The sequence below is a fragment of the Danio rerio genome, chromosome 18 (genome assembly GCF_049306965.1).
Source record: "Danio rerio strain Tuebingen ecotype United States chromosome 18, GRCz12tu, whole genome shotgun sequence".
NCBI classification, from domain to species: Eukaryota; Metazoa; Chordata; class Actinopteri; order Cypriniformes; family Danionidae; genus Danio; species Danio rerio.
The window spans coordinates 3,097,501-3,110,000 of record NC_133193.1 but is presented as its reverse complement, the minus strand read 5'-3'; the positions used below and the strand labels follow the sequence as shown (position 1 = coordinate 3,110,000).

Sequence of the window (12,500 nt, the reverse complement as noted above, 5' to 3'; positions counted from 1 at the left end):
TCCCCTATAGCGCATGTGTTTGGACTGTGGGGGAAACCAGAGCACCAAGAGGAAACCCACGTCAACACGGGGAGAACATGCAAACTCCACACTGAAATTCCAACTGACCCAGCCGAGACTCAAACCAGCGACCTTCTTGCTGTGAGACGACAGTGCTAACCATTGAGCAATGGTGCCGCCCTCACTTCAGTAGTAATAAAAAAAATAGTACAATTTGTTAGATATTTTTACAATTATAAATAACTATTTTTTTTGTTCAGTTATGTAATTAAATGTAATTTAAGGGCATCCGCTGCATTAAACATTTGCCGGAATAGCTGGTGGTTCATTGCACTGTGGCGACCTCTGATAAATAAGGGACTAAGCCGAAGGAAAATGAATGAATGAATGATTATTGATGTTTTCACTTGTTCTGCTGTGTTTTCCAAGTGTTTCTGTCAGCTGTGTTCGTGGTTCACCTGGTTTTGCTGCAGTCGGACGCTGACAAACACTACAGAGACAGCTCTGACCACACTGGCGCTGTGCTTTTATCCTTTACCTGGATCCAAAGCACACAGCAGGTGCATCATTTACTGTCATTTATGCCCCCTGTATATTTTTTCCCGAATTGTTTTTAGTTTTATTAAACATATAATAGTTTTAACAACTCATTTCTAATAACTTTGCCATGATGACAGCCCATAATATTTGACAAAACATTGTTCAAGACACTAGTTTTCAGCTTAAAGTGACATTTAAAGGCTTAACTATGTTACTTAGGGTAAAGTTAGGGTAATTAGGCAAGTCATTGTATAACAGTGGTTTGTTCTGGAGACGATCCAAAACAAATATTGCTAAAGGGGGCTAATAATATTGACCTTAAAATGGATTTAAAATAATTAAGAATTGCTTTTATTCTAGTCGAAATAAAACAAATAAGACTTTCTCCAGAAGAAAAAATATTATAGGAAATACTGTGAAAATTTCCTGAATCTGTTCAACATCATTTGGGAAATAATTGAAAAAGAAAAGAATTCACAGAACGATGAATAATTCTGACTTTACTGTATTAACTGTCCATCATGGTACTTTAACATTGCTAAAGAATGAAGATATTCTTGCACAGACCTCTCAGTGTCTCTTGTTTTTCTGACTCTTTTGCAGCTGGAAGTATTTGACTCTGGTTTCTTTGGCTGTGGTCATTCGTCCCACGGCTCTGATCGTCTGGTTTCCTCTGATCTTCTATCATTTCTGTACAGATCAGGACAAACTGAAGCTCATCACACACAGATACTTTCCTATTGGGTAAATGCTCGATTTGTTTATAGTGTTTGGAGGCTGTTGATGTTTTTTAGGGATGCACCAAAAATACAGCCATGGAACATTGTTGGCTGAAAATGTCATTTTAGGAAAAATTTATGATAAAAAGCTAAAATGTTATAATGATTTCATTTTAATCAATGAAATGTTTTTTGACCAAACACTTTTAAATAAAAATAAATGAAAATTATTTGGTCAAAAAATATTTTAATTCAGTGAAATACAATTTGAAATTCACAATAAACGAAAAACTAAAATTGAACGAAACTAGCAGCAGTCACGTGAAAGCGAACTGAATAAAACAATAATTAGCAAAAATAAACATTATTTTCAGAATTAATATTCTGTGGCAAAAAATCTGAGCTGTTTATAAAAGTACAAAATTACTTTATATTATTTAAAGAACACCTATTTTAGCCCTTTTACAAAATGTGAGATAAGCCTTTGGTGTCTGCTAAATGTGTCTGTAAAGTTTCAGCTGAAAATACCCATCAGATTATTTCTTATAGCCTCCAGAATCTGCCCGTTTTGGTGTCTGAGTACAGTGCAGCTGCTTTTGTAGCCTGTGGCTTTAAATGCAAATGAGCTGCTTCTTCCCGCCCACCGTTCCACATATGTCTGCTTCTCATCATGCGTTACATCAAATAAACAGCAGTCAGTGACAGAGACAGACACGGGTGAAGCTGAAATACAGCTCACTAGTCAAAAATACCATCTAAGTTTGTTTGATGTATTTGTGGTGGAGTTTATTCAAGCCTTTCTGAAATGATGAGTCTCTCATAAATGCCACACACACACACACACATATATATATATATATATATATATATATATATATATATATATATATATATATATATATATATATATATATATATATATATATATATATATATATATATATATATATATATATATGTATATATATATACGCATATTAGCATTTACTGACACCATCAGGCCGTGGTGATTATAGCGGTTAAGAATTAGATAGCAAATAAAAAAGTCTTTATTACAAACTTATAAAATTTATAAAAGTCAGGGAGTTAACATGTATTTTTATCCCAGTTTCTTTGGAAAATAAACAATCTGTGCACATGTTTATACATGCTATTATAGAAACATGGAGCCTGTCAATCAATTTGGTGGGCGGGGAAACTTCACTCCTATGTCACATTGCGGTGGGCCTCAAAATCACTGGGATTTGAGTCCTATTTTAGCGTCAAGACATTTAAAAAAAAAGAGAGAGACTTATTGTGTTTATATCATTCCAATAAGACTGTGAACATATACATACACACAGTTCTGTCCAAACAGCAAACAAAAGTTGATTGTCATCATAGGTGTCCTTTAATACAATAATAAATAATTTTTAAACAGGATTTTAGTGTTTCTGCCAAGTGCAGTATTTTCATGTCGGTACATCCTTAATTATTCATTTTTTTTGTGTGTGTGTTCATCAATGTCTCCATTATTTGTAGGGCTCTTGCACTGGGCGTCTCCACACTGATAGACTCTTTTTTCTATGGAAAGGTATTTTTCACTGCTCTTTAAACTCTTTCTAATTGCACAAATAAATACACACGTCTATAGCTCTAGAAAGCACAACAGCTAAAACAACAATATATAATGTTACCCTTTTTTTGTTGCTCACACATTTTCTTTGTTATATTTTATTAATGTTTATTATTTTATATTATGTAATAATAATTTTTATATATATATATACAGTTGAAGTCAGAATTATTAGCCCCCCTGTTTTTTTTTTCCTCAATTTCTGTTTAACGGAGAGAAGAATTTCTAATCATAATAGTTTTATTAACTCAGCTCTAATAACTGATTTATTTTATCTTTGCCATGTTGACAATAAATAGTATTTTACTAGATATTTCTTAAGACACTTCTATACAGCTTAAAGTGACATTTAAAGGCTTAACTAGGTTAATTAGGTTAACTGGGCAGGTTAGGGTAATTAGGCAAGTTATTTTATAATGATGGTTTGTTCTGTAGATTACCTGAAAAAAAGGTAGCTTAAAGGGGCTAATAATTTTGACCCTAAAATGTTTTTTAAAAAATTAAAAACTGCTTTTATTCTAGCCAAAATAAAACAAATACGACTTTCTCCAGAAGAAAAAATATTATCAGACATGCTGTGAAAATTTTCTTGCTCTGTTAAACATCATTTGGAAAATATTTAAAAAAGGAAAAAAAAATTCAGAGGGGGGCGAAAAATTCTGACTTCAACTGTATATATATATATATATTTATTTATTTATATATATATACATACAGTTGAAGTCAGAATTATTCATTCTCCTACGAATTTATATTCTTTAATATTTCCCAAACATTAAAAATTAAGGAATTTTTCACAGTATGTCTGATAATATTTTTTCTTCTGGAGAAAGTTTTATTTGTTTTATTTCGACTAGAAAAAAAACAGTTTTAAATTTTTTAAAAAACATTTTAAGGTTAAAATAATTAGCCACTTTAAGCAATATTTGTTTTGGATAGTCTACAGAACAAACCATTGTTATACAATGACTTGCCTAATTACCCTAACCTGCCTAGTTAGTCTAGTTCAGCCTTTAAAGTTTCCATAAACCGGAAGCTGCGACCGTTGTTCTCTAAGTAATGTGACAGTTCCTAGAGAATCAGAATTTTAAATGAGTGGGCGTGGCTTGTTTTTTCTACCGCTGGCTGAATGGACGTAGTAGAGTAGGCATTTCATTCAGACAGATTGGGAAAGGGGTTTTAGAAGAGTTATTACAACTTAAAAGACTCCTCCTGCTTACAATTTCTGTTTGTTGTCAAAACTGACAGCTTGAGCAGTGTTATTCAGTACCTGGATGGGAGACCACATGGGAAAGCTAGGTTGCTGCTGGAAGTGGTGTTAGTGAGGCCAGCAGGGGGCCCCCAACCTGCGGTCTTTGTGGGTCCTAATGCCCCAGTATAGTGACGGGGACTCTGTACTGCTCAGTGAGCACCGTCTTTCGGATGAGACGTTAAACCGAGGTCCTGACTCTCTGTGATTGTTAAAAATCCCAGGATGTCCTTCGCAAAAGAGTAGGGATTTAATCCCGGCATTCCGGCCAAATTTGCTCACTGGCCTCTGTCTATCATGGCCTCCTAACCCTCCCCATACCATAATTGGGGTACAAATTAATATAATTCAGCACAAAACTAGCAATGTGAGCTAACAAAAATAATATGATTAGTTTGGATTTCTTGGGGACTTTAAATGTCACTTCAAGCTGCATAGAAGTGTCTTGAAAAATAACTAGTCAGATATTATTTACTGTCATCATGGCAAAGATAAAATAAATCAGTTATTAAAAATGAGTTATCAAAACTATTATGATTAGAAATGTGTTGAAAAAATTGGGGGTAAAATATTCAGGAGGTTGAATAATGTTGACTTCACCCGCATATACAGTATTATAAAAATACAAATTTGTTTAGACATTTTCCAATTAATGATTGTGAAAGATGAAGCATGCAGTGTGTTTTAATCCTCATCACCATCTTGTGTGTTTTTGTGAAGTGGATCTTCGTGCAGTGGAACTTCCTAAAGTTTAACGTTCTGCACAATGTGGGTGAGTTTTACGGCTCTCACCCATGGCACTGGTACTGGACTCAGGGTCTGCCGGTGGTCATCGGCCCACACCTCCCGCTCGTCCTGCACGGATGCTTACTGTCCACCAGAAAACACACCATCCTACTGCTCACCATCATCTGGACCACTGCCGTATACAGGTCATATTTTAGTAAACATCCATAACATTGACTCTCTCCCTTTATCTAAATCCAGACTTAAAACTCATAGTTCATAGTTCAAAATGACGACTGCACGAGTCCACTCTGTATTGTTGGTTTTGTATTTTATTATTTATTCTTTGTTTTATACTGTTGGTATTATATTTGTTGTACGGTGACCTTGAGATTCTTAAAAGGCGCTTTTAATAAAATGTATTTATTATTACTAGTAGTAGTAGTCGTAGAAGTAGTAGTAGTTAATGAGAAATAAAACTCAGACTAAAACTACTGGTCAAAAGCACCCTGTAAAAATAAAGATGAATTAAACTGAATATATATTTCCCCCAGAGTGTAAATCTATAAACATGCAACAATAGAAGAAAAATAATTATTTTAATTAAATAAATCTCATGACGTTTTGTTTTTTTTGCAGTTTGCTTGCACACAAGGAGTTCCGGTTCATTTATCCTGTGTTGCCGTTCTGTGTGATATTTTGCGGTGAGTATTTAGCTTTTAGTGACAATTTTAAAACATTCTCTTTTCTTAGTATGCACCCACATGAACAAAATACTACTGTACAGTAAATACTATAGTGTTTTTGAAGCATACTGCAGTAAAATGTATTATACTGTATATATTATAGTATCCATAACTCTTTGTTAATGAATGCACAAGTATACTGTAGTATACTTTAGTTTTACCACAGTAAACTTTGGTATATAGTAGTATAATATACCCTATAGTTGTAGAAAACTACAGTACTGCGTCATTTGTTTACATTACAGTAGTTGAGCTGTTACCATAGCAACTATAGAATCACCCTAACACAATATTTGTTATAGCTGTACTGTTACTACCACATTACTTACTATAGCTGTCCTGTTACCATAGCAACTATAAAATTATTATATAGAACTGATTAATAACTATAGCTGTTTAGATACCATAGCAATTCTAGTACTGCCACAACACAATAATTACTATAACTGTCATGTTACCACAACAGCTATAGAATCACATCAACAGACTAAATACTATAGCTGTTGTGTTACCATAGCAACTATAGAATCACCACAACAGACTAATTACTATAGCTGTCATGTTACCATAGTAACTTCGGAATCACCACAACACAATAATTACTATAGCTGTAGTGTTACCACAGCAACTTTAGTATCACCTCAACAGATGAATTACCATAGCTGTTATGTTACTATAGTAACTATAGAACCACCACAACAGACTAATTACTATAGCTGTCATGTTACCATAGTAACTATAAAATCACCACAACAGACTAATTACTATAGCTGTCATGTTACCATAGCAACTATAGAATCACCACAACACATTAATTACTATAGCTGCCGTTACCATGGCAACTATATAATCACCACAACACAGTAATTACAATAGCTGTTGTGTTACCATGGCAACTACAGAATCACCACAACACATTAATTACTATAGTTGTTGTGTTATCATGGCAACTATAGAATCACCACAACAGAATAATTACAATAGTTGCTGTGTTACCATGACAACTATAGAATCACCACAACACATTAATTACTATAGTTGTTGTGTTATCATGGCAACTGTAGAATCAGCACAACAGAATAATTACAATAGTTGTTGTGTTACCATGGCAACTATAGAATCACCACAACACAGTAATTACAATAGCTGTCATGTTACCATAGCAACTATAGAATCACCACAACACATTAATTACTATAGCTGCTGTTACCATGGCAACTATATAATCACCACAACACAGTAATTACAATAGCTGTTGTGTTACCATGGCAACTACAGAATCACCACAACACATTAATTACTATAGTTGTTGTGTTATCATGGCAACTATATAATCACCACAACAGAATAATTACTATAGTTGTGTTATCATGGCAACTGTAGAATCAGCACAACAGAATAATTACAATAGTTGTTGTGTTAACATGGCAACTATAGAATCACCACAACACAGTAATTACTATAGCTGTCATGTTACCATAGCAACTATAGAATCACCACAACACATTAATTACTATAGCTGCCGTTACCATGGCAACTATATAATCACCACAACACAGTAATTACAATAGCTGTTGTGTTACCATGGCAACTATATAATCACCACAACACAGTAATTACAATAGCTGTTGTGTTACCATGGCAACTACAGAATCACCACAACACATTAATTACTATAGCTGTGGTGTTACCATAGCAACTATAGAATTACCACAACAGATGAATTACTATAGCTGTAGTGTACCACAACAACTGTAGAATCACCACAACACACTAATTCGAGTGTTTAAAACACACTGTAGTATTTACTATAAATAATGGCTATAGTGGTTGTTTTTCATACGGGTGTTCAAACACTGTTTCTGACAGGTCTTTCATTAGCGAAGCTGCAGGCGTGGAGGAAAGCTGCTGCTGGTGCCCTGCTGCTCTTCAATCTGTGTCCTGCTTTATATACGGGTTTAGTTCACCAGCGTGGAGCTCTGGATGTCATGCATGTCCTGCAGCCGCTGTGTGTTGCTAGTCAATCTCCAAACCCACCTGAGCTGCTGTTCCTCATGCCCTGCCACTCCACACCTCTCTACAGGTGACGGCCTGCAGACACAGACAGATCAATCTCACATACAGCTTTACGTTTTGGGTTTTCTCCTGTTTAGGTATAGTTTTTTTCTAAACAATGCATGGTTTTCTGCAGCTAGCTTGGTTAGCACAGTTATAGCTGTGTAAATAGTTTCCAACATGATTTAACACACTGATTGAATGTTTCAGCAAAATGTTAGCCTGGACACATTCCTAACATGCTTTAGTGCTGCTAACACATTTTAGCACATTGTTAATGTTTCTAACATGATTTAGTACTGCTAATATACAACAGCACATTGCTAACATGTTTCTAACCTGACTTAGTACTGCTAACAATTAAGTCCATTGGTAACATTTCAAACTTGATGATTGCCACTGCTACCATGTTTTAGCTCATTGCTAGCATGTTTCTAACATGATTTAGTACTGCTAATATAGAATAGCCCATTGCTAACCTGTTTCTAACCTGATTAAGAACTGCTAACATTTTAAGCACATTGGTAACATTTTAAATGAGATTTTTGCCACTGCTATCATGTTTTAGCACATTGCTAGCATGTTTCTAACATGATTTAGTACTGCTAATATACAACAGCACATTGCTAACATGTTTCTAACCTGACTTAGTACTGCTAACAATTCAGTCCATTGGTAACATTTCAAATTAGATTTTTGCCACTGCTATCATGTTTTAGCATGTTTCTAACGATTTAGAACTGCTATCATATTTTAGCACATTGCTAGCATGTTTCTAACCTGATTGTTTTTAATGCTAATATTGAGCACATTAGTAATAATTTAAACTCTTTTTTCCACTGCTATCATGTTGTAGCACAATGCTAACATGTTTCTAACCTGACATAGTACTGCTAACAATTCAGTCCATTGGTAACATTTCAAACTTGATGATTGCCACTGCTACCATGTTTTAGCATGTTTCTAACGATTTAGTACTGCCATTATGTTTTAGCACATTGCTAGCATGTTTCTAACCTGATTTTGTAATGCTAACATTTTTAGCACATTAATAATATTTCAAACTCGATTTTTGCCACTGCGATCATGTTTTAGCACATTGTTAGCATGTTTCTAATGATTTAGTAGTGCTATCATGTTTTAGCACATTGATAGCATGTTGTTAATGATTTAGTACAACTATCCTGCTTTAGCACGTTGCTAGCATGTTTCTAACCTGATTGTTTTTAATGCTAATATTGAGCACATTAGTAATAATTTAAACTCTTTTTTTCCACTGCTATCATGTTGTAGCACATTGCTAGCATGTTTCTAACCTGATTGTTTTTAATGCTAATATTGAGCACATTAGTAATAATTTAAACTCTTTTTTCCACTGCTATCATGTTGTAGCACATTGCAAACATGTTTCTAACCTGACTTAGTACTGCTAACAATTCAGTCCATTGGTAACATTTCAAATTAGATTTTTGCCACTGCTATCATGTTTTAGCATGTTTCTAACGATTTAGTACTGCTATCATGTTTTAGCACATTGCTAGCATGTTTCTAACCTGATTTTGTAATGCTAACATTTTTAGAACATTAGTAATATTTCAAACTCGATTTTTGCCACTGCGATCATGTTTTAGCACATTGTTAGCATGTTTCTAATGATTTAGTAGTGCTATCATGTTTTAGCACATTGATAGCATGTTGTTAATGATTTAGTACAACTATCCTGCTTTAGCACATTGCTAGCATGTTTCTAACCTGATTGTTTTTAATGCTAATATTGAGCACATTAGTAATAATTTAAACTCTTTTTTTCCCACTGCTATCATGTTGTAGCACATTGCTAGCATGTTTCTAACCTGATTGTTTTTAATGCTAATATTGTGCACATTAGTAATAATTTAAACTTTTTTTCCACTGCTATCATGTTGTAGCACATTGCTAACATGTTTCTAACCTGACTTAGTACTGCTAACAATTCAGTCCATTGGTAACATTTCAAATTAGATTTTTGCCACTGCTATCATGTTTTAGCATGTTTCTAACGATTTAGTACTGCTATCATGTTTTAGCACATTGCTAGCATGTTTCTAACCTGATTTTGTAATGCTAACATTTTTAGAACATTAGTAATATTTCAAACTCGATTTTTGCCACTGCGATCATGTTTTAGCACATTGTTAGCATGTTTCTAATGATTTAGTAGTGCTATCATGTTTTAGCACATTGATAGCATGTTGTTAATGATTTAGTACAACTATCCTGCTTTAGCACATTGCTAGCATGTTTCTAACCTGATTGTTTTTAATGCTAATATTGAGCACATTAGTAATAATTTAAACTCTTTTTTTCCCACTGCTATCATGTTGTAGCACATTGCTAGCATGTTTCTAACCTGATTGTTTTTAATGCTAATATTGTGCACATTAGTAATAATTTAAACTTTTTTTCCACTGCTATCATGTTGTAGCACATTGCTAACATGTTTCTAACCTGACTTAGTACTGCTAACAATTCAGTCCATTGGTAACATTTCAAATTAGATTTTTGCCACTGCTATCATGTTTTAGCATGTTTCTAACGATTTAGTACTGCTATCATGTTTTAGCACATTGCTAGCATGTTTCTAACCTGATTTTGTAATGCTAACATTTTTAGAACATTAGTAATATTTCAAACTCGATTTTTGCCACTGCGATCATGTTTTAGCACATTGTTAGCATGTTTCTAATGATTTAGTCATGCTATCCTGCTTTAGCACATTGCTAGCCTGTTTCTAACCTGATTGTTTTCAATGCTAACATTTTTAGCACATTAGTAATAATTTAAACTCGATTTTTGCCACTGCTATCATGTTGTAGCACATTGCTAGTATGTTTCTAACATGATTCTGTTCTGCTAACTTGAGCATATTGCTTTTGCATAAATGTAGAGTAGTTTTTGTAGTTATATCTGTTAAAGTATCTCCTATATTGCAGCTTACATCAACATTATGATAACATCGTATCGTGTTTTGTAATAAAATGTTCAGCAATTATCACATCAACAAAATCTGATTCTGTCCTATGCTCATTCTCCAGTCACCTCCACTGTCCTCTAAAGCTGCGCTTCCTGGAGTGTCCACCGGATCTGACTGGACGGCAGGATTATATGGATGAAGCTGAAGTTTTCTTCTCAGATCCGCTTCACTGGCTCAACACATCCTTCCCTTTGCGGTCCACACTGCCTTCACATTTAGTGCTGTTTGACTCCCTGCAGAAGGTATACACATCCCAAAACAAAGACATGATGACTTACTGACAGTGTTGGGGAAAACGCCAGCTACATAATAATATTACTTTAAGTAACAAGTTATGCATTAAAAAAAATTAAGTAATAATATTTGAGTAACTTTTTAATCTAAATGATTAGCTGGTAACACTTTAGTTTAATGGTCCGTTGTTAACAAGTAGGCTAACTATGCAGGAAGTAATAAGCAGTAAACAGTAGATACTCACCGGCCACTTTATTAGGTACACCTGTCCAACTGCTCGTTCACGCAAATTTCTAGTCAGCCAATCACATGTCAGTAACTCAATGCATTTAGGCATGTAGACACGGTCAAGGTTCAAATGGAGCATCAGAATGGGTAAGAAAGGGGATTTAAGTGACTTTGAACGTGGCATGGATGTTGGTGCCAGACGGGCTGCTCTGAGTATTTCAGAAACTGCTGATCTACTGGGATTTTCACGCACAACCATCTCTAGGGTTTACAGAGAATGGTCTGAAAAAGAGAAAATATCCAGTGAGCGGCAGTTCTGTGGGTGCAAATTCCTTGTTGATGTCAGAGGTCAGAGGAGAATGGCCAGACTGGTTCCAGCTGATAGAAAGGCAACAGTAACTCAAATAAGCACTCGATACAAAAGAGGTCTGCAGAAGAGCATCTCTGAACACACAACACGTCCAACCTTTCTGTACTGTGAGTCTCGCCTGATGATTTGTTTCTCTTTCAGGAGATTTCTTCATTCCTGGAGGAAAACAGCTTTGCCAAACAAGCTGAAATATTCCACACTCACTTTCCTGAGGGGCGAGTGGGAAAGAATATATTAATATACAGCAGAAGATCTGAAATGAAGATTAATGATGGTTTCATCCTTTAAAGATGTACTGTATTAATAATGCTTTGAGTTTCTGTCTCGTTTTTAGTCTAAATATCCTTAAATCAAGACGCATTTTCTAGACATGTGCAAACTATTGTTTTGTTTTCATAAATAATATGTGGAAATAAAGATTTTCTTTAAAACAAGCTAAGTTATCTGCCGAATGCATGTGGTTAGTAAAATAATCTTATCTCAAAGCAAAAACAGGATCATTTACTTACAGTACATGTGCAAGATTTACCACTTTATTACTCCATTGGCATTTCATTTTATAAATAAAATTAACCTCTTCAGTTTTCAGTTCTGACAATAAAACAACATTTATGTTTTTAAAATAATCAGATAGTTATATTAAAATAATCAGATTATTATATAATAATAATAATAATAATATATATATATATATATATATATATATATATATATATAGATATATATATATATATATATATATATATATATATATAGATATATACATGAGCAATATTACACGAGTAGCAGGCCGAGTGCCTTAGCTCCCCACCAGTGCTGATATTCACCTATAGCACACTGCTACGAGTGTGATATTGCGTTTATACAACAGTTCGATGGCACAATCTTGTACATAAAAAAGAAAATCAAACACAGTGAGTCTAAAACCCTTTTGTATTAGGAACTACTTTTTTTTCCATTCATTCACATCTGCAGCTGACGTCAGAACAGCAGAAACCATTACTA

General features: G+C 34.2%; 1 protein-coding gene across 1 annotated transcript in view; it reads left to right on the top strand.

The window, feature by feature from the left end:
- Nucleotides 1-11,929, top strand: part of pigb (phosphatidylinositol glycan anchor biosynthesis, class B) — an 18,035-nt gene extending 6,106 nt beyond the window's left edge. Inside the window, 8 exon segments of the mRNA NM_200476.1 lie at nucleotides 430-560; nucleotides 1,144-1,284; nucleotides 2,781-2,832; nucleotides 4,844-5,055; nucleotides 5,489-5,553; nucleotides 7,465-7,678; nucleotides 10,725-10,905; nucleotides 11,637-11,929. Coding sequence (NP_956770.1) covers nucleotides 430-560; nucleotides 1,144-1,284; nucleotides 2,781-2,832; nucleotides 4,844-5,055; nucleotides 5,489-5,553; nucleotides 7,465-7,678; nucleotides 10,725-10,905; nucleotides 11,637-11,783 — 1,143 coding nt within the window. The 3' untranslated portion in view covers nucleotides 11,784-11,929.
- The last annotated feature ends 571 nt before the right edge of the window (nucleotides 11,930-12,500 follow it).